The sequence below is a fragment of the Delphinapterus leucas genome, chromosome 19, assembly GCF_059928025.1.
Source record: "Delphinapterus leucas isolate spDelLeu-1000000601 "Yukka" chromosome 19, BTC_Dleu_Yukka2, whole genome shotgun sequence".
NCBI classification, from domain to species: domain Eukaryota; kingdom Metazoa; phylum Chordata; class Mammalia; order Artiodactyla; family Monodontidae; genus Delphinapterus; species Delphinapterus leucas.
This window is the reverse complement of record NC_143147.1, coordinates 26,632,564-26,654,719: the sequence shown is the minus strand read 5'-3', so window position 1 is coordinate 26,654,719 and position 22,156 is coordinate 26,632,564. Positions and strand designations below refer to the sequence as shown.

Below are 22,156 nucleotides of genomic sequence, written 5' to 3'. Positions count from 1 at the left end.
TAAAACAAAAGGTAATGGGACTAGCATGACCCCTCCTGCCCCCCTCTATCCTTCTTTACCTGGGTACTCACATTTTACTAATTCTCCGGACTGCCTTTTTATTCTAAGAGACTAGTAAACAGTTATTTTTTTTAAATTTATTTTTGTCTGCGTTGAGTCTTTGTTGTTGCACGTGGGCTTTCCCTTGTTGCGGCAAGCAGGGGCCACTCTTCGCTGCGGTGCGTGAGCTTCTCATTGCGGTGGCTTCTCTTGTTGCAGAGCACGGGCTCTAGGTGTGCAGGCTTCAGTATCTGTGGCACGTGGGCTCGGTAGTTGTGGCTCGCGGGCTCTAGACCTTAGGCTCAATAGTTGTGGCACATGGGCTTCACTGCTCTGCAGCATGTGGGATCTCCTGGACCAGGGCTGGAACCCGTGTCCCCTGCACCGGCAGGCGGATTCTTAACCAGTGCGCCACTAGGGAAGCCCAACAGTTATTTTTAAAAATAAAAACTGCCCAAGATTGCAGGCCATCCTCTTCAGGTATCTTCTACTCCTTAGTCAAAGACTGAACTAGGGGCCATAGCTAAAGGGTTTCCTAAACCCAGGGAGGATTCCAAGAGTTTTTTGAAGAGTTTAGAATCCTTACTGGGGCCTATGACCCGGGGCTGCCAGATCTTTATCAGCTTGTGCCCGGGATGGTGGGACCTGGGGAAACCCAAAAATGGATACAGAAAGCAGAATGGCAAAACACCGAGGATGATACTTGAGATCCTCAACCAAAAAAAAGCTCCCAAAAGAGCCACCAATCTTTTACAAGCCATTCCCAGAGTCTTCCCTGCACTAATTGTTCTACTCTACAAACATTCAAACAAAAGAAAGAACGCTTGTCCTGCGGCATTCCGGATTTCATATAATAAATGGCGTCGCCTAACTTGCTCCAGCTGTCCTATTTGTAAACAGAATATCTCTTGAGATTAGTGGATTAATAAAGGCAGAAAATTAAATGGGAGGCCACTGACCTGACTGAACTCGTGACCATAGCTGAGCACTTTGAAACAAGATGGTAAACGAAGATCTGATGCATTATTGGCTTTATTAACTATGACAGCACCAAGACCAGACCTCAGATAATACTTGGGCCTCCCACATCGCATCCTGCTAGGTCCATCATTAGAACGCCCACCCAAGAAGCAATGTCTCATTGGTAATCAGTTGGGACACTGGAAAAGAAAAATTGTCCTCAAAGTCCTAAACAAATTCCTCAATATCCACGCAAATGTCCCTAAGAGAGAACACCCATCTGGGCCTCTTCCAAAATTGATGGGGGGCTCTGAGGGACCCGCTGGTAACTGCTACCAGCAATACCCTTAAACAGCCCAGGGGAAACAAAAATTAAAATTGATGGAAACCTTGCCAAATTCTGGTAGATCCTGGGCTGCACTCTCCACTTTAAACCCCACTCTCACAGGACAACAAATCCTGTGAAAAAAAGGTTCCCATCTAATAACGTTCAGGGAGAATTTCTATCTCAAGCAATGCAAAATGATCATGGGTAAAGCATTCTTTTTTGCTGTGTGACACAGCCCCAGTTGATGTATTAGGTAGAGATCTCTTTTCTAAATGAAAAGGACTGATATGTTTTGCTTCCCATGGAGACTCCACCTTAGAATTTCCTGACCAACTTGAACCTGATCTTATATGTTCTTTACAATTTGTCCTTGGTTTGCAAGAAGAATTCCAACAAAACTCCCCTAATTTAATCGAGGTGCTCAAAAATCTGTGGGCTACTTCTAATATTGATGTTGGTAGAATAAAAAGTATAAAGCCTGTACATATTCAGATAGATATGGCTAAACTTCTTCCTAAATTGCCTCACTGTCCATTAAAGCCTGAGGCTGTACAAGGCCTCTCAACTTGTCACATAGCAAAAGACCTAATCACCCCAGGGCTGGTCATTTCTGTACCGGCCCCTGCAACACGCAGATCCTCCCAGTATAGCTAATGGGCGGGAAGATGATTTGTCCAGGACTTGAGAACTATTAACAAGATAGTGGTTCCCTGTTTCCCGGTGGTTCCGATCCTGAACCTCCTTTTATCACAAGTTCCAACAGACTCAAAAGGGTTCACTGCTGTGGAGCTTTGCTCAGCCTTTGTCAGCATCCCTGTGGACCCCAGCAGCCAATATCTATTCATCTTGACTTGGAACCATCAACAATATACCCGGACAGTCACGCTTCAAGGGTTCACTGAGGACCCCTCCTGTTCCTCCCAAGTTCTCCACCAAGATGTAAGACCCTCCAGTGTCAGGAAATCAACCTTCTACAGCATGGAGATGACATCTTGCTGTGCTCAGTTACCAAAGAGGCATCCATAAAGCATTCCACTTATTTGCTATAAGTAAAAGTTACAATTATCTCTAGACACTGTTCATTACTGAGTCGTAATGTAAGCTCTTGGTGAATCCAGCTATCTCCAAAAATGATTAAACTAAACCAAGGACTTCCTAGGCCCACAACTAAGTGACAGCTTTGTGGCTTTCTAGGCCTAGCTGACTATTTATTGCCTTAGTTTCCTAATTTTTCCCTATTAGCTTCCCCTTTCTATGAACTTACTAAAATTTCTGTCCCTGAACCCCTTCCATGGGAAGATAAACATGGGTAGGCCTTTCTAAGGCTAAAACAAGAACCTCCTGTCCTAGGGCTACCTCACTATTCAAAACCTTTCACCTTATCTGCACAGGAGAGAGAGAACCAGGCCCTGGGAGCATCGAGAGCCTGGTAATAAACACAGGCCTGTCACAGCATCAGCTTGATTCCGTTGTTCCTGCACAGACCATTCTGGGTTGTTTCCTGTGCATCCGGGGCCTGTGCTCCGCAATGGGAGAGACCACAACAGTGAGAGGCCCGCGTACCGCAAAAAAAAAAAATCATGAACCTGAAACCATGACCTATGGACATCACAGAGATGAAGGAAAAAATGGTCCTGACCTGTGAATACCACACAGAGGATGGACAAAAGCTGTGAGAACTACAGAGCAGTAGCTAAGAGTGGTGCTAATGCCTTAAATTTTGATCTCATGTCTCAGTTATTCTGATCAGAAGTGGAGGGGGGCGGGATAGTTTTAAAAAGGAGACAGAAAAAATAAAAAATAAAATAGAATAAATAAAATAAAAAGGAGACAGCAGGCCCCAAATAGAGTCACTTGTGCTAAACCCCACATCAGCAAACCAAGACTTATTACCTGAACTAACTTCAGTTCAACCGCCCAGGATTGTGACCTTTAACCAGTCAACCTGGAAATATCCGGTCAGCACTAGTGAGCTGACCCAGCTGCCAGGCCCTTCCATTCTCCTTAGGAAGGTGACCTTGCCTGAAACAATGCATTCTTTGCTAATAACTTCCTTTTTCCATCGCCTTTCTGCCTTTAAAAACCATTCCTTTCTACAGCTTGGGGAAGCTCCTTTTTATTGCTAGATGGGCTGCTGCCTGATTCATGAATTGTTGAATAAAGCCAATTTGACCTTTAAACTTTTTCAGTAGAATTTTTGTTATTTAACAACCTCATGCCTATACATTGCCAGAGATTACCGGCTGTTCCCCCTTACCCCTCCCACTCCAGCCCATAGAGGTGTTTACTGAAGAAGCCCCACCGATCATGGCACTCCCCTTCCCCATTAAATCAAAACTTTCAATGTCTGTTAGCACTAGGGTGACCAGATGCTCTGATTTGCCAGGGTCGGTGTTAATTTATATCTGTTGTCCCAGCATAATTATTAATGGTGCCTCCTTTTATTCTCAAACGTGCCCTAATTTGGGTGATAAAAATGACATGTTCATCTTACTTATGACTATCCGAATGGGGCATAAACTCCCCACCTTCACAGACTGGCCTCAAGCTTCCTTCTCAAATTTCCCCATCACTTCACACAGACTCCAATCTAACATCTTCCCAGTGGGCCTCCACCCAACTTGATAAACACATTATAATCCCCCCCGCTTCTAGGCATTCGCTCAAACTATACCTGTCTCCTTTCTGCCTGGCCTGAAAGAGCTTTCAAAGAGCCCCTGCACTTGTCCATCCATGAAGACCTGGTTTAAGTTCCAGGATGAAGCCTCCTTAAGTGCTGATAAAGTCTTAGTCTAAATAAACCTCTTGTCAAGGGTTATCTAGGCTTCCTCTGACTTCCTAATGTCTCTTTTCTGTTTATCCTGGGTTGGAGGATGATCAGAGGAGTAATGTCAGGCACAGGGAGAATATCACAGGCTGTTGCAATGGGTCATGGGAGAGATGTGGGGCAAGCATGGCGCTGGCCAGGCAAGGAATAGTGGTGAGAGTCCTGCTGAATAAGAGACAAGCACCTGGGGTCTGGGAAACCTCTCTTGGGGACTGGAATTAGAGGGATGGAAAGGGTTTGTCTAGTCTTGTCAGTTTTACCCTGAATCTCATTGAAGACCAGCAGAACTAAAAGGCCATTTCTCAGGAACACAGTTCCCGCCCCCATAACCATACCTCTCACCCCTACTTCCATCTTTCTCCCTCCCAGCTCAATGTAGATTCCCCACAAAATATACAAAATATACGACTGCTGACTGTAAGAAAAAATATTTTTTCTGAATTCCTAAAATAACATGTATTTCCATTTAACATTATGAGCCACATCTTTGGTTCACAAGAGCAATGTCTTCTTAAAAATACAAAACATTTTTGTATCGATGATCCTTGCCAGGACGCTTACAAGATTCCAGGGAATTAAAGAGGAAAGAGACAACATTACTCATACATTGCAGGGGATTGAATTGGGGCTCACAGAGGGGGAGGGACCCAACCAAAGCTTTACATTTTAAAAGTAACAACAATTCATGGCAGAGAATTTTTTAAAAAGTCAATAACTTATATGCAATATTTTTTAAAATTATTAAATAAAAGCCATGCCTTTTGGAATGAGATTATCTCAGAATACATCTTAGGAAGACCGGGAGAATGAATCAAGCATTTTGAGGCTCTGGTTTGGTTTTAAAAGGTGAATATTTATGGCTTTAAAGTTTGGGCTTTTTGGTCCAGGTACTTCATGGCATCCTGGACCCATTTCTCCTGGAGATCAACACAGATCTTCTTGTCCTGCTTGGTGCTGAAGCTGTGGGAGAGAGGGAAAGAACTTATTAAGGATCCTCTTTGAAACTTGTGCCAATTTAATCCTGAACCTTCCAGGACCATCTGCCATGGGATGAAGGAGTTGCCATGAGAGCAGAAGAAGGAGATAGAGGAAGGGTGGGATGCTGAGGGTCAGTGGCTGCTCTTGATGGCTCAGTAAAGCCATTCTTGCTCTTGACTCGAAGGGACTGGTATGACCTGAACAAACTTCTAGGCAGGGAACTAGAGGGAAAATTTCCTGTTGTGAAAACTCATGGATTGGATTATAGAGATGGAACTCTCTAAGTGCAAGGCTCCAGTTAACTCTAATGCAGTTTCAAGAGCTCTATCCCCCAGAAATGAAATTTTGGGCTGGGAGAAGGTAGGTTTTGTCTACTTACATCACAGCTTTCTGGGGACATTTGCTGTTGGTGATTCTTCTGTAGCTCTGCAGTCGCTGAATGGGGATCTTCCTTCTGGCCATATTAAAGCAGCAGACAGTTGGGACAGAAGCTGAATTGGGGAGAAATGAATAGAAAGACTGAGCACTAATGATATGTAGATAATTTTTAAGTATGACTTTGTAAGGAAAGAAATTTCAGGAAGGCAAGGAAATGTAAGAGATAGAGGCAGAATCCATCTGCTCCGAGGTCCTGTACCTCTGCCTTTGATTTGGTGTCCCCAGCTGTACAGTAGGGACCCATCGCTACAGGCAAGGATATGGAAAAAGCTTGGTCAATGCAATAAGCTCCAACTTTGTCACTACGAAGAGCTATGTCACTAAGGGATAGTCATAATACTGCTCATCAAATACTCTCCATTCTCTGCTTTCTGGACGCATGGTAGACTTGCAAGTCTTGGCCACTTTTGGTTGATTGGAACCATTAACTGGTTTTGAGCAATAAGTGAGAAGACAAAGTGACAAGTATCATTTCTAAGGTAGCTTTTGTAATTGTCAGTGCAAGACCCTTGAGAGCTTTCTTTTCCTTCATTTACAGTAAGCAGCAATGTTCCCAATCCATCAATTGCCCCATCAATCCAGAATCCTGAGTATATGAAGTCAAAGCTCTAGCCAATACATTATAGATATTTAGTATGAGTAAGAAATTAACCTTTGTTGTTTTAAGCCCTTGATAATTTAGGATTGTTTGTTACCACAGCATGCCTTGTCTTATCCAGACTGCTACATGCAGAAAATCTAAGTCATCAGAAAATGAAAACATGAGTTATGATACAAACATATAGATACAATCACAACACTTCACCTTGATAGACTCCCCTGGGACCTCATTCCCTTCCTCTAACCACTGTTTCTGAAAACTGTCTTGGGATCCAGTAAAATTTTGGGGTGTACAGTCAAAGCATTTTTTTTCTCTCCACCACTGACAAAAATGCCCCCTGTGCCTGCAATAAGAGAGGGTCTTTCTTTTGTGTGCCCCCATCCCCAAACATGCGAAGGCAGCCGGATTATGGATGGACACAACATCACTCTCAATATTCATGTCAGGAAAGAACGTGGGGACTGACCTCAGTAGCCTGGGTTTCTAGTTCTGGCTCTTTCTCTGATTGTGAGGTCGGGGCTCTTCTTGTCCACTCATGGGACCCGTTTTCCCGTCTTTAAAATGACGGGGTCTGCAGCAAGTCTCTGCAGATTCTTGCTGATCTGACAGTTCTGGTGGTGATCAGCTTTGCCTTAGAGAAGGGACTTACCTGGCTGAGCCAGCACCTGGGTGCTGAAGACGGCTGCTGTGAGCAGCAGACACAGAAGTGCTGCAGAGACCTTCATGTTGAGCAGGGAGGTTACCAGCTTCAGCCTGAGAGCTGTTGGTTTCTGGGTTTGTCTCAGCCTCTCTGCAGCTCTGGCTGCTCTACATGACTTTTAAAGACAGCACAGGGTGTGGGAGCTTCCAGGGAAACCTTTGCTTGGCCAGGGTCATGAACAAATTGTGACAAAGGCAGGTCCTGAATTGCTGTTCCAGATCCCAGCAAGTTAACAGGACATAATAGGCAAACGCATTTTTTCATTCTTGCATGTTTTTGGAATGACTGAGCACAGATGGTAACCTAGAAGGTCATTTTTACAAGCTCTGCTTTCTCTGACATGAACCATCTGCAGTGGGGGAAGAGTCAGGGAGACCAAGGGCATGAAGAGATGAGGAGATTCAAGTACCTTCCCTGGTCCCTGTGTTCACATGGTGGTCTTTAGGATTTTAGAGGCCGGAAAGGGACCCTAAAACTTCTGCTAGGCTCCCATCCAAATACAGAGAGATCTCAGCAGCTCTGAACATTGCTTGGTCTCTGGGAACCCAGGAATTGTAGCACATGAGAAACTCACCCCATAATTCAATCTAGTGGTCACAGAATCTTAGTGCCCTGGGATTTTAGTGTTATAGGACATCAGAACTGAATATTTCTTATTTATCTTGACTCCCTGTGCATTCTTTACTCAGTTTTGTTGAGGAAATTTGACAAATAAACATTGTATATATTGAAGGTGTACAGCATGATGGTTTGATATTCACATGCATTATGAAATGATTATTGCAATTAAGTTAACTCACACATCCATCACCTCCATCACCACACGTAGTTAACTTTTTGGGGGGCGTGCATGGTGAGAACCCTTCAGATCTACTCTATTAGCAAATTTCAAGTATATAATATGGTATTATTAACTAGAGTCACCTTGCTGTACATTAGACCCCAGAACTCATTCATCTTATAACTGAATGTTTGTACCCTTTGACAAACATCTCCCCAGAAATACAAATCAAAACCATAATGAGGTATCACTCCACACCTCTTAGGGTGGCTTTTATAAAAAATACAAGGCACAGTAAGTGTTGGCGAGGATGTGGAGAAAAGGGAACCCCTGTACGCTATTGGTGGCAGTGGAAATTGGCGCATCCCCTATGGAAAACAGTATGGAGGTTCCTGGGCATTTCTAAGCTATTTGCTTAGCCGCTAAAGCATTTTCCAAATGAAATCAAATAGCCAAAGCTTGTTCATCAAATACACTGTAGTGGATTGGGTCTGTCTGAAGCATAATAGTTGGCCCACATGCCCTCACACCCCAAGGATTCAAGGAACACATTTGGAAAACCAGCAATCTAGTTCAACCTCACTCCCTGAGCACACATTGCAGACAAAGTGCCCAATGGCTAAAAATATCAAAGAGAAAGAGACAAGAACCTACATGTATCCCCTTCATGCAGAACACTAGGCCCCCTAGTAGGAGATGGTGCAAGAGGAGGTCATAATTAACGGGGTCTTTTAATGAGGTCCTTAATTAAAGTCTTTAATGGGGTCACTGCGGTGAATACAGAATTAAATACTGGTATGGAGGCACTGCAAGGCCATTTCCGGGCTTTTCCTTTACACTCCCGTATCAGATTGGTACAGGTGGCGCAGAGAGGTGTGTTGAGAAGGACTCTGAGGCCTTGCCTTGCATTAGCAGATGACAGTGATGTGGCTGACTGGTCATGTCCATCATGGACATGAGATTAAGAGAGTCCACTTACTGGCCTACATGCTCTCTCAGCTCCCATCTAGAGTAACTGGTCTACAAGTACCTAAAAAGGAATTAAGTAGAGACCAGGAAATCTGGATTTTCCTTACTCTTTCCTGCTCAGCTCCAGATGAAGTGGCCTAGCGTGGTCTCTGGAATCAGGATCCTGAGTTTCGGTGATGGTTCTGCCACTAATTAGCTTGGATACCATGGACAACTCACTAGCCATTCTCTGCTAGGTTAAGATGGGAATAATAATCATGCCTCCCTTAGGGAATTCTTGGGCGGCATAAATGAGTTAATATATGTATAAAGTGCTCAGTGGAGTGAACACTCTGTTACTCCGCAAGTGGAAATTCCTATATATTTGTGTTTAGAAATGGGGCAGATTTTGTGGGCCAGGGGATGCTAGAAAAGGACCTTGAGTCTGATCATATGGTTTCGTCAACATCTTCTCCCCAGTTTTCCCAACTGCTTCCAAGTAAAGGCATGTTATGCTAGGGACATTCTCCAAGAATGCCTGAGTTACACTAGTGGAGGAACCAAGCTCTTCAAAGCTGTGTCAATACAACAAGTTTGGAACATTCAAACATGTTTGGCTGACAAGGTTGAGTGATTATGTCCTCTTAGGAGGAATAATTTCATAACTCTCCTGGGTTTTTAGAGGGCCCTATTAGCAAGGAACTTTACATTCTTGTGTTTCCCTTCAAAGCTCTGGATTTCATCTGGAGCAGAGAAACCTCAGTAGGTAGAAATAAATTAAATCTTTAAACATTTAAGTTCAGTAGCTGTTTTGTCCAGTTGCCCGGCTGTCTCTTACAAGTGGGGACAGCTTCACTGGCTGTCACGTCTCTCTTCCTTGGAAGTTTGTCACTCAGTGGTGATGTGAGCTGGATCCATTACTCGCCTCTGGCCTGGAGCCTGATAAATGTGCGGCTTTGGTCAGGAATGACTCTGAGTGATGGGCAGAACGTGGGTCCTCGCCCTGTGAAATCTGACCTTCCTGAGTGTTTCCCAAAGAATGACTGATGATCAGTGGACAAGGATCCCAGGAAGCCGGACTCCTTGTTTGTTTTGCAGCTCTGCTCCAGATTTCCTCTAATAATGCAAAGTTATACACAGAATTGAAAGAGACATTAACATTCATTTTATTCCAATCCTTTCTTAAAAAAAAAAAAAGAATAGAGACCTTAAGCTTGGGGACCACTGACAAAATCCCTAAGGCAACATGGTGTGTTTTATTTTTTACTTTTATTATTTTTTTAACATCTTTATTGGAGTATAATTGCTTTACAATGGTGTGTTAGTTTCTGCTTTATAACAAAGTGAATCAGTTATACATATACACATATCCCCATATCTCCTCCCTCTTGCATCTCCCTCCCATCCTCCCTATCCCACCCCTCTAGGTGGTCACAAAGCACCGAGCTGATCTCCCTGTGCTGTGCGGCTGCTTCCCACTAGCTACCTATTATACATTTGGTAGTATATATAAATTCATGCCAACCTCTCACTACATTCCAGCTTACCCTTCCCCATCCCCGTGTCCTCAAGTCCATTCTCTACATCTGCATCTTTATTCCTGTCCTGCCCCTGGGTTCTTCAGAAACATTTCTTTTTTTTTTTTTAGAATCCATATACATGTGTTAGCATATGGCATTTGTTTTTCTCTTTCTGACTTACTTCACTCTGTATGACAGACTCTAGGTCCATCCAACTCACTACAAATAACTCAATTACGTTTCTTTTTATGGCTGAGTAATATTCCATTGTATATATATGGCCACATCTTCTTTATCCATTCATCTGTTGATGGACATTTAGGTTGCTTCCATGTCCTGGCTATTGTAAACAGAGCTGCAATGAACACTGTAGTACATGAGTCTTTTTGAATTATGGTTTTCTCAGAGTATATGTCCAGTAGTGGGCTTGCTGGGTCATATGGTAGTTCTATTTTTAGTTCTTTAAGGAACCTCCTTACTATTCTCCATAGTGGCTGTATCAATTTACATTCCCACCAACATTGCAGGAAGGTTCCCTTTTCTCCACACCCTCTCCCACATTTACTGTTTGTAGATTTTTTTGTAATGGCCACTCTGACCAGTGTGAGGTGATACCTCATTGTAGTTTTGATTTGTATTTTTCTAATGATTAGTGATGTTGAGCATCTTTTCATGTGTTTGTTGGCAATCTGTATGTCTTTGGAGAAATTCTATTTAGGTCTTCTGCCCATTTTTGGATTGGGTTGTTTGTTCTTTTGATATTGAGCTGCATGACCTGCTTGTATATTTTAGAGATTAATCCTTTGTCAGTTGCTTCGTCTGCAAATATTTTCTCCCCTTCTGAAGGTTGTCTTTTCATCTTGTTTAAGGTTTCTTTTGCTGTGCAAAAGCTTTTAAGTTTCATTACGTCCCATTTGTTTATTTTTGATTTTATTTCCATTGCTCTAAAAGGTGAGTCAAAAAAGATCTTGCTGAGATTTATGTCAAAGAGTGTTCTGCCTATGTTTTCCTCTAACAGTTTCATAGTGTCTGCTCTTACATTTAGGCCTTTAATCCATTTTGAGTTTAGTTTTGTGTATGGTGTTAGGGAGTGTTCTAATTTCGTTCTTTTACATGTAGCTGTCCAGTTTTCCCGGCACCACTTATTGAAGAGGCTGTATTTTCTCCACTGTATATCCTTGCCTCCTTTATCAAAGATAAGGTGACCATGTGTGCGTGGGTTTATCTCTGGGCTTTCTATCCTGTTCCATTGATCTATATTTCTGTTTTTGTGCCAGTACCACACTGTCTTGATTACTGTAGGTTTGTAGTATAGTCTGAAGACAGGGAGCCTGATTCCTCCAGCTCTATTTTGCTTTCTCAAGATTGCTTTGGCTATTCGGGGTCTTTTGTGTTTCCATACAAATTGTGAAATTTTTTTCTTCTAGTTCTGTGAAAAATGCCAGTGGTAGTTTGATAGGGATTGCAATGAATCTGTAGATTGCTTTGGGTAGTAGAGTCATTTTCACAATGTTGATTCTTCCAATCCAAGAACATGGTACATCTTTTCATCTGTTTGTATCATCTTTAATTCCTTTCATCAGTGTCTTATATTTTTCTGCATACAGGTCTTTTGTCTCCTTAGGTAGGTTTATTCCTAGGTATTTTATTCTTTTTGTTGCAATACTAAATGGAAGTATTTCCTTAATTTCTCTTTCAGATTTTTCATTATTAGTGTATAGGAATACAAGAGACTTCTGTGCATTGATTTTGTATCCTACTACTTTACCAAATTCATTGATTAGCTCTAGTAGTTTTCTGGTAGCATCTTTAGCATTCTCTGTGTATAGTGCCATGTCATCTGCAAACAGTGACAGCTTTACTTCTTCTTTTCTGATTTGGATTTATTTTATTTCTTTTTCTTCTCTGATTGCTGCGGCTAAAACTTCCAAAACTATGTTGAATAATAGTGGTGAGAGTGGGCAACCTTGTCTTGTTCCTGATCTTAGTGGAAATGCTTTCAGTTTTTCACCATTAAGAACGATGTTGGCTGTGAGTTTGTCATATATGGCTTTTAGTATGTTGAGGTAAGTTCCCTCTACCCCTAATTTCTGGAGGGTTTTTATCATAAATGGGTGTTGACTTTTGTCAAAGGTTTTTCTGCATCTATTGAGATGATCATATGGTTTTTCTCCTTCAGTTTGTTAATATGGTGTATCACATTGGTTGATTTGCATATATTGAAGAGTCCTTGCATTCCTGGGATAAACCCCACTTGATCATGGTGTATGATCCTTTTAATGTGCTGTTGGACTCTGTTTCCTAGTATTTTGTTGAGGATTTTTACACCTATGTTCATCAGTGATATTGGCCTGTAGTTTTCTTTTTTTGTGACATCTTTGTCTGGTTTTGGTATCAGGGTGATAGTGGTCTTGTAGAATGAGTTTGGGAGTGTTCCTCCCTCTGCGATATTTTGGAAAAGTTTGAGAAGGATAGGTGTTGGCTTTTCTCTAAATGTTTGATCGAATTCACCTGTGAAGCCATCTGGTCCAGGGCTTTTGTTTGTTGGAAGATTTTTAATCACAGTCTCAATTTCAGTGCTTGTGATTGGTCTGTTTATATTTTCTATTTTTTCCTGGTTCAGTCTTGGAAAGTTGTGCTTTTCTAAGAATTTGTCCAATTCTTCCAGGTTGTGAATTTATTGGCATATTGTCGCCTGTAGTAATCTCTCATGATCCTTTGTATTTCTGCAGTGTCAGTGGTTACTTCTCCTTTTCTATTTCTAATTCTATTGATTTGAGTCTTCTCTCTTTTTTTCTTGATGATTCTGGCTAATGGTTTATCAATTTTGTTTATCTTCTCAAAGAACCAGCATTTAGTTTTATTGATCTTTGCTATCTTTTCCTTCATTTCTTTTCCATTTATTTCGGATCTGATCTTTATGATTTCTTTCCCTCTGCTAAATTTGGGGGGTTTTTTGTTCTTCTTTCTCTAATTGCTTTAGGTGTAAGGTTAGGTTGTTTATTTGAGATGTTTCTTGTTTCTTGAGGTAGGATTGTATTGCTATAAGCTTCCCTCATAGAACTGCTTTTGCTGCATCCCATAGATTTTGGGTCATCGTGTTTTCATTTTCGTTTGTTTCTAGGTATTTTTTGATTTCCTCTTTGAGTTCTTCAGTGATATCTTGGTAACTAAGTAGTGTATGTTTAGCCTCCATGTGTTTGTATTTTTTACAGATTTTTTTCATGTAATTGATACCTAGTCTCATAGCGTTGTGGTCAGAAAAGATACTTGATATGATTTCAATTTTCTTAAATTTACCAAGGCTTGATTTGTGACCCAAGATATGATTTATCCTGAAGAATGTTCCATGAGCACTTGAGAAAGTGTATTCTGTTGTTTTTGGATGGAATGTCCTATAAATATCAATTAAATCCATGTTGTTTAATGTATCATTTAAAGCTTGTGTTTCCTTATTTATTTTCATTTTGGATGATCTGTCCATTGGTGAAAGTGGGGTGTTAAAGTCCCCTACTATGATTGTGTTACTGTCGATTTCCCCTTTTATGGCTGTTAGCATTTGCCTTATGTATTAATGTGCTCCTTTGTTGGGTGCATAAATATTTACAATTGTTTTATCTTCTTCTTGGATTGATCCATTTATCATTATGTAGTGTCCTTGTCTCTTGTAATAGTCTTTATTTCAAAGTCTATTTTGTCTGATATGAGAATTGCTACTCCAGCTTTCTTTTGATTTCCATTTGCATGGAATGTCTTTTTCTATTCCTCACTTTCAGTCTGTATGTGTTTCTAGGTCTGAAGTGGGTCTCTTGTAGATAGCATGTATATGGGTCTTGTTTTTGTATCCATTCAGCCAGTCTATGTCTTTTGGTGGGAGCATTTATTCCATTTATATTTAAGGTAATTATTGATATGTATGTTCCTATTACCATTTTCTTAATTGTTTTGGGTTTGTCATTGTAGGTCTTTTCCTTCTCTTCTGTTTCCTGCCTAGAGAAGTTCCTTTAGCATTTGTTGTAAAGCTGGTTTGGTGGTGCTGAATTCTCTTACCTTTTGCTTGTTGTAAAGGTTTTAATTTCTCTGTCAAATCTGAATGAGATCCTTGCTGGGTAGAGTAATCTGGGTTGTAGGTTTTTCCCTTTCATCACTTTAAATATGCCCTGCCACTCCCTTCTGACTTGCAGAGTGTCTGCTGAAAGATCAGCTGTTAACCTTATGGGGATTCCCTTGTATGTTATTTGTTGTTTTTCCCTTGCTGCTTTTAATATTTTTTTCTTTCTATTTAATTTTTGATAGTTTGATTAATATGTGTCTTGGCGTGTTTCTTCTTGGATTTATCTTGTATGGGACTTTGTGTTCTTCCTGGACTTGATTAACTATATCCTTTCCCATATTAGGGAAGTTTTCAACTATTATCTCTTCAAATATTTTCTCTGTGCCTTTATCTCTTCTTCTTCTGGCACCCCTATAATTCGAATGTTGGTGCGTTTAGTGTTGTCCCAGAGGTCTCTGAGACGGTCCTCAATTCTTTTTTTTTGTGTGTGTGTGTGTGGTACACGGGCCTCTCACTGTTGTGGCCTCTCCCGTTTCGGAGCATAGGCTCCAGACGCGCAGGCTCAGCGGCCATGGCTCACGGGCCTAGCTGCTCCACAGCATGTGGGATCCTCCTGGACCGGGGCATGAACCCACGTCCCCTGCATTGGCAGGCGGACTCTCAACCACTGCACCAACAGGGAAGCCTGCGGTCCTCAATTCTTTTCATTCTTTTTTCTTTATTCTGCTCTGCAGTAGTTATTTCCACTATTTTATCTTCCAGGTCACTTATCCGTTCTTCTGCCTCAGTTACTCTGCCATTGATTCCTTGTAGAGAAGTTTTAATTTCATTTATTGTGTTGTTTATCATTGTTTGTTTGCTCTTTAGTTCTTCTAGGTCCTTGTTAAACGTTTCTTGTATTTTCTCCGTTCTATTTCCAAGATTTTGGATCATCTTTACTATCATTCCTCTGAATTCTTTTTCAGGTAGACTGCCTATTTCCTATTCATTTATTTAGTCTGGTGGGTTTTTACTTTGCTCCTTCATCTGCTGTATGTTTCTCTGTCTTCTCATTTTGCTTAACTTACTCTGTTCGTGGTCTCCTTTTTGCAGGGTGCAGGTTCATAGTTCCCCTTGTTTTTGGTGTCTGCTCCCAGTGGGTAAGGGTGGTTCAGTGGATTGTGTAGGCTTCCTGGTGCAAGGGACTGGTGCCTGTATTCTGGTGGATGAGGCTGGATCTTGTCCTTCTGGTGGGCAGGACCACATCCGGTATTGTGTTTTAGGGTGTTGTGAACTTATTATGATTTTAGGCAGCCTTTCTGATAATGGGTGGGGTTGTGTTCCTGTCTTGCTAGTTGTTTGGCATGGGGTGTCTAGCACTGTAGATTGCTGGTTGTTGAGTGGAGCTGGGTCTTAGCATTGAGATGGAGATCTCTGGGAGAGCTTTCGGCATTTGATATTACATGGAGCCGGGAGGTCTCTGGTGGACCAATGTCCTGAACTCGGCTCTCCCACCTCAGAGGCACAGGCGTGACAGCTGGCCAGAGCACCAAGACCCTGTCAGCCACACGGCTCAGAATAAAAGGGAGAAAATGGAAAGAAAGAAAGAAAATAGAATAAAATAAAGTTATTAAAATAAAAAATAAATATTAAAAATAAAAGAATTAAAAAGTAATTTAAAAAAAGAAAGAAAGAGCAACCAAACCAAGCAAACAAATCCACCAATGATAACAAGCGCTAAAAACTATACTAAAAAAACAAACAAAAAAAACGGACAGACAGAACCCTAGGACAAATGGTAAAAGCAAAGTTACACAGACAAAATCACAGAAAGAAGCATACTCGTACACACTCACAAAAAGAGAAAAAGGAAAGAATATATATATAGTTGCTCCCAAAGTCCACCGCCTCAATTTTGGGGGGATTCGTTGTCTATTCATGTATTCCACAGATGCAGGGTACATCAAGTTGATTGTGGAGCTTTAATCCGCTGCTCCTGAGGCTGCTGGGAGAGATTTCCCTTTCTGTCCTTCGCTCGCACAGCTCCCGGGGCTCAGCTTTGGATTTGGCCCCGCCTCTGCGTGTACGTCGCCTGAGGGCATCTGTTCCCCACCCAGACAGGACGGGGTTAGAGGAGCAGCTGATTCGGGGGCTCTGGCTCACTCAGGCCGGGGTAGGGAGGGGCACCGATGCAGGGCGAGCCTGCGGCGGCAGAGGCCGGCGTGACGTTGCACCAGCCTGAGGCGCGCCGTGGGTTCTCCCGGGGAAGTTGTCCCTGGATCCCGGGACCCTGGCAGTGGCGGGCTGCACAGGCTCCCCTGAAGGGGGGTGTGGAGAGTGACCTGTGCTCGCACACAGGCTTCTTGGTGGCTGCAGGAGCAGCCTTGGCGTCTCATGCCCGTCTCTGGGGTCCGCGCTGATAGCCGCGGCTCGCGCCTGTCTCTGGAGCTCATTTAGGCGGTGCTCTGAATCCCCTCTCCTCACGCACCCCAAGACAATGTTCTCTATTGCCTCTTCGGAATCTCCAGACTTTTCCCGGACTCCCTCCCGGCTAGCTGTGGTGCACTAATCCCTTCAGGCTGTGTTCACGCCGCCAACCCCAGTCCTCTCCCGGCGCTCCGACCGAAGCCTGAGCCTCAGCTCCCAGCCCCGCCCGCCCCGGCGGGTGAGCAGACAAGCCTCTCGGGCTGGTGAGTGCTGGTCGGCACCGATCCTCTGTGCGGGAATCTCTCCACTTTGCCCTCCGCACCCCTGTTACTGTGCTCTCCTCCGTGGCTCTGAAGCTCTCCCTCCTCCCACCCCCCGTCTCCACCAGTGAAGGGGCTTCCTAGTGTGTGGAAACTTTTCCTCCTTCACAGCTCCCTCCTAGAGTGCAGGTCCTGTCCCTATTCTTTTGTCTCTGCTCTTCTTTTTTCTTTTGCCTTATCCGGGTATGTGGGGAGTTTCTTGCCTTTTGGGAAGTCTGAGGTCTTCTGCCAGCGTTCAGTAGGTGTTCTGTAGGAGGTGTTCCACATGTAGATGTATTTCTGATGTATTTGTCGGGAGGAAGGTGATCGCCACATCTTACCCTTCTGCCATCTTGAAGGTCTCTCCTCACGTGGTGTGTTTTAGGGTAAGCTGATTCTAGAACGTCCGTCTTGTGAAAATTTTAGCACAATGAAGTCCCTGGACCTGGTTTTCCCTCATGCAAAATAGGGTCTGTTACCTCTCTTTCTCAAGGGTCACTGAGACCAAGTGTGCAGTTTCTTGTTACTTTTGGAGGAAAATTACCTTCCAGTATATGTTAGTAGAAAAGTTCTAACATGTCTATGGGCTTCCTGGGTGGCGCAGTGGTTAAGAATCCACCTGCCAATGCAGGGGACACGGGTTCGAGCCCTGGTCTGGGAAGATCCCACATGCTGCAGAGCAACCAAGCCCGTGCACCACAACTACTGAGCCTACGCCCTAGAGCTTGCATGCCACAACTACTGAAGCCCTTGCACCTAGAGCCCGTGCTCTGCAACAAGAGAAGCCACTGAAATGAGAAACCCATGCACCGCAGCAAAGAGTAGCCCCTGCTCAACGCAACTAAAGAAAGCCCACATGCAGCAACAAAGACCCAACACAGTCAAAAATTAATTAATTAATTAATTTTAAAAAATTCTAACGTGTAGCATATAGCAAGTTCTCAATAACAATGCTAACTTCAGTAATCTATGCAAGCTACCATATTATTTCACTTCAAATGTGTTGACTCATTGAATCCTCCCCAAAAACCTACGACGTAGGTATTCTAATTAAGTCCACTTTAAAGATGAGAAAACAGAGGCTTAGGGAATTTAAGTGACTTCCTCTCCTGTGAAATCATTTATGAAAGTGAAGCCTGCTTCTCAGAGTTGCTCTGAAAAAAACCCTTATATTTAAAAGACATTATTTTTTATTTACATTTCTCTAACAATTAGTAACGTTGAGCATATTTTCATGTGCTTTTTAACCATCTGTATATCTTCTTTGGAGAAATGTCTATTTAGATTTTCCATGCATTTTTTTATTGGGTTGTTTGTTTTTTTGATATTGAACTGCATGAGCTGTTTGTATATTTTGGAGATTAATCCCTTGTCGATTGCTTCATTTGCAAATATTTTCTCACACTCTGAGGGCTGTCTTTTCATGTTGTTTATGGTTTCCTTTGCTGTGAAAAAGCTTTTAAGTTTCATTAGGCCCCATTTGTTTAGTTTTATTTTCATTACTCTAGGAGGTGGATTGAAAAAGATCTTGCTGTGATTTATGTCAACGAGTGTTCTGCCTATATTTTCATCTAAGAGTTTTATGGTATCTGGCTTTACACTTAGGTCTTTAATCCATTTTGAGTTTATTTTTTGTGTATGGTGTTAGAGTGTGTTCTAATTTCATTCTCTTACATGTAGCTGTCCAGTTTTCCCCAAACCATTTATTGAAGAGACTCTCTTTTCTCCATTGTATATTCTTGCCTTCTTTGTCATAGATTAGGTGACCATAGGTGCATGAGTTTATCTCTGGGCTTTCTATTCTGTTCCACTGATCTATATTTCCGTTTTTGTGCCAGTACCATACTGTTTTGATGACTGTGGCTTTGTAGTATAGTCTGAAGTCCAGGAGCCTGATTCCTCCAGCTCCATTTTTCTTTCTCAAGATTTTGACTATTCATGATCTTTTGTGTTTCCATACAAACTGTAAAATTTTTTGTCCTAATTCTGCAAAAAATGCTACTGGTAATTTGATAAGGATTGCATTGAATCTGTAGATTGCTGTGAGTGGTATAGTCATTTTAACAATATTGATTCTTCCAATCCAAGAACATGGTATATCTCTCCATCTGTTTGTGTCATCTCTTATTTCTTTCATCAGTATCTTATAGTTTTCTGGGTATAGGTCTTTTGCCTCCTTAGATAGGTTTATTCCTAGGTATTTTATTCTTTTTGATGTGATAGTAAATGGGATTGTCTCCTTAATGAGGTATCACCTCACACTGGTCAGAATGGCCATCATCGAAAAAATCTACAAACAAATGCTGGAAAGGGGGTGGAGAAAAGGCAACACTCCTACACTGTTGGTGGGAATATAAACTGGTACAGTCACTATGGAGAACAGTCTGGAGATTCCTTAAAAACTAAAAATAGAGCTACCATATGATCTAGCAATCCTACTCCTGGGCATATAACCAGAGAAAACCATAATTTGAAAGGATACGTGCACCCCAATATTTACTGCAGTACTGTTTACAATAGCAGGGACATGGAGGCAAGCTAAATGTCCATCAACAGAGGAATGGATAAAGAAATTGTGGTGCGTATATACAATGGAATATTACTCAGCCATAAAAAGGACAAAATAATGCCATTTGCAGGGACATGGATGGACCTAGAGATTGTCATACTGAGTGAAGTAAGTCAGACAGAGAAAGGCAAATATCATATGATATCACTTATATGTGGAATCTAAAAAAAGGCTATAAATGAACTTATCTACAAAACAGAAATAGAGTTACAGATGTAGAAAATAAACTTATGGCTACCAGGGGTGTAAGAGAGGGAGGGATAAATTGGAAGATTGGGATTGACACGTACACACTACTATATATAAAATAGATAACTGATAAGGACCTACTGTATAGCACAGGGAGGGATGTCTACTCAATACTCTGAAATGGCCTATATGGGGAAAGAAACTAAAAAAGAGTGGATATATGTATATGTATAACAGATTCGTTTTGATGTACACCTGAAACTAACACAGCCTTGTAAATCAACTATACCCCACTAAAAATTATAAAAATAAATAGATAAATAAAAGACCTTATATTTAAAAGTCTTGTATTTAAAAGACTCTTATTGTCTGTTATTTTATCTCATATAGTCCTTTTGGAGCAAAATCAACTTCAATCTTTCGTACAGAGAGTAAAACTGAGGCACAGAATGCTGGAAGAATTTTCCTGAGCCATTGCTCACAGTACAGCTAGCCTATGCTTCAACAATAACAGTCATGAAAATCTCAGTAGCTTATTGCAACATTTATTTTCTGTTTATGTCACAGCCTGATATTGGTCAGTTTGCCTTGTCAAGAGTGCTCTCTTCTGAGGAGTGACTAAGATCCAGCTTGCTTGTAAATTACAGCCACCGTCTGGAACACGCGGCCTCCAAGTTCACTGAGGCAGGGAGAGAGAGAGTGGATAGATTGTGTAGGATGTTTTAAAGAACCAGGCATGGAAGCGGTTTATATCACATCTGTCTACGTCCTGTTGACCTTCATGCATCACATGACTAGTCTAAGTGCAAAGGAGGCTGAGAAATGCAGAGGAGCACATGAATTTTGATTAGGGCTAATAGTTTCTATCATAGTCTGTCCTTTGCTCACTTCCTTCTCAACATAGGTTAACACAATTAACCTATCCCCGAGAGAGACAACCCAAGGTCCTATGTGGTCATTGCATCAACCTATATGTCCAGGATCTCTGGATGGCAGGTGGTCCTCTCTGTCAGGTGAAGATACGGATATATTATGTCCAGTGACCTGCGAACTAAAAAGACAAACTGTTTGCCCCTAATGTAATCTATCAAGTTTGCAGAGGACAGGCTACTTGCCATCAACACCCTCATTCATGGAGGGGAAGACGGTAGACCCCAGTGGACAGTACTCTGTAGCAATCCTTCAGTCCTTCAGGAAGAGTTTGGAAAAGTCTCTCACCCTTGATGAGGCTTGATTCTGCAATCTGGGGAGTCTCTTTTGACTTTCTGATCCTGGCTCCTGATTGCCTCTGTGAGGACCCTCCTTTCACATTATTCCCCTTGGCCACCTTTGAAGTGGGTGTGGAAGAGAGACATGATCATCTATGGGGGCTCTGCAGCCTTCGAAGACTGCTTGCTGCACTGTGGTATTTGGAGTTTGTTTTCATCTTGAACTGTCAATGGCTTCTCTCTTTGTTGTTTTTTCCAGTCCAAGCTCATGCATTCACTGTTTCAATGGCAAATATAGTATAATTCTCTTGATAACTTAGTAGGCTGATACCTTTCCACTCAGTCAATTTCATATGCCAACAACCACAGCCCAAGTTTATTTCTGGATAAACTTCTCAAATGGTTTCTGCTTTTTCTTCTCCCTCTCTCTCTTTCTCTTTCTCTCCCTCTTCTTAATGGGGCTTGAAATGGCAAGGCAACAACTTCAATCTGATTTTGCCCTAAGTCACTTCATCCAACTAAGAGTTCTTTTTCTGAATTTTATTACTAAAACCCTTTTACTTTTTCCCCTTAAATTCCTTCTTTTAAGGTTTGGGACCCAGAAACAGATGGCTTTCCCAACAATCTCAGGTCCTGGATCTGGAGACTTTATTCTATTTCATTTCTACTTTAAAACTTGTCTTTTCTGAGCTCATCTCTATCTTGCAATGCTTTAACAAATGAAGACAAAAACAACCAATATATGACTAATGTACATTTTTCATACTCTCTCCTAGAGATTGTCTAGGAGAGATTGTCAGTGCACCCATGAGTGTCAAAGCTTTGGTGTTTGAGTTTTCTTGTCCTGACATCCTGGACCCATTTCTGCTTGGGGTCAGCACAGAGCTCCTTGGCCAGTTGGGCTTGAAGCTGTGGAGCTACAGTTTCAGCAGACAGGACCTCACAGCTTTGACCCTTTGTAACATGAACCTCCATCTCTTCACCCCGAGATATTAGCTTCCTTGCTGCTGCTGCTGAATGTCTAATCAATACCACACATTTTAGGTTTTTAATGGCAAATCAGTGAGGTAGAGGGGAGAGGAGCGCCCTGTAGTTTTTAGGGTACTGATGTGATGTGATGTGTCCAAGGGTCTGCATTTAAATCCCACTTTTATTAAATTAATTAATTGAATTAATTCCATGTCACATTAAATTAGAATATTACTTTTAAAAATATAAAATATTACGGAAGAAAAACTATGATTCAAATTATTACGCAACGCTCACACTCTTTAGAATTATAATAAAATTATCTCAGAATGCATCTTGGGA

General features: G+C 41.9%; 1 protein-coding gene across 1 annotated transcript; it reads right to left on the bottom strand.

The window, feature by feature from the left end:
• Nucleotides 1–4,993: 4,993 nt before the first annotated feature.
• On the bottom strand, nt 4,994–7,154 carry LOC111185794 (eotaxin-like). Its single transcript, XM_022595713.3, is given in 3 exon segments — nt 4,994–5,114; nt 5,512–5,623; nt 6,821–7,154. Coding segments are annotated over 3 exon segments (309 nt in total). The 5' UTR covers nt 6,897–7,154.
• Between the last annotated feature and the right edge of the window lie 15,002 nt (nt 7,155–22,156).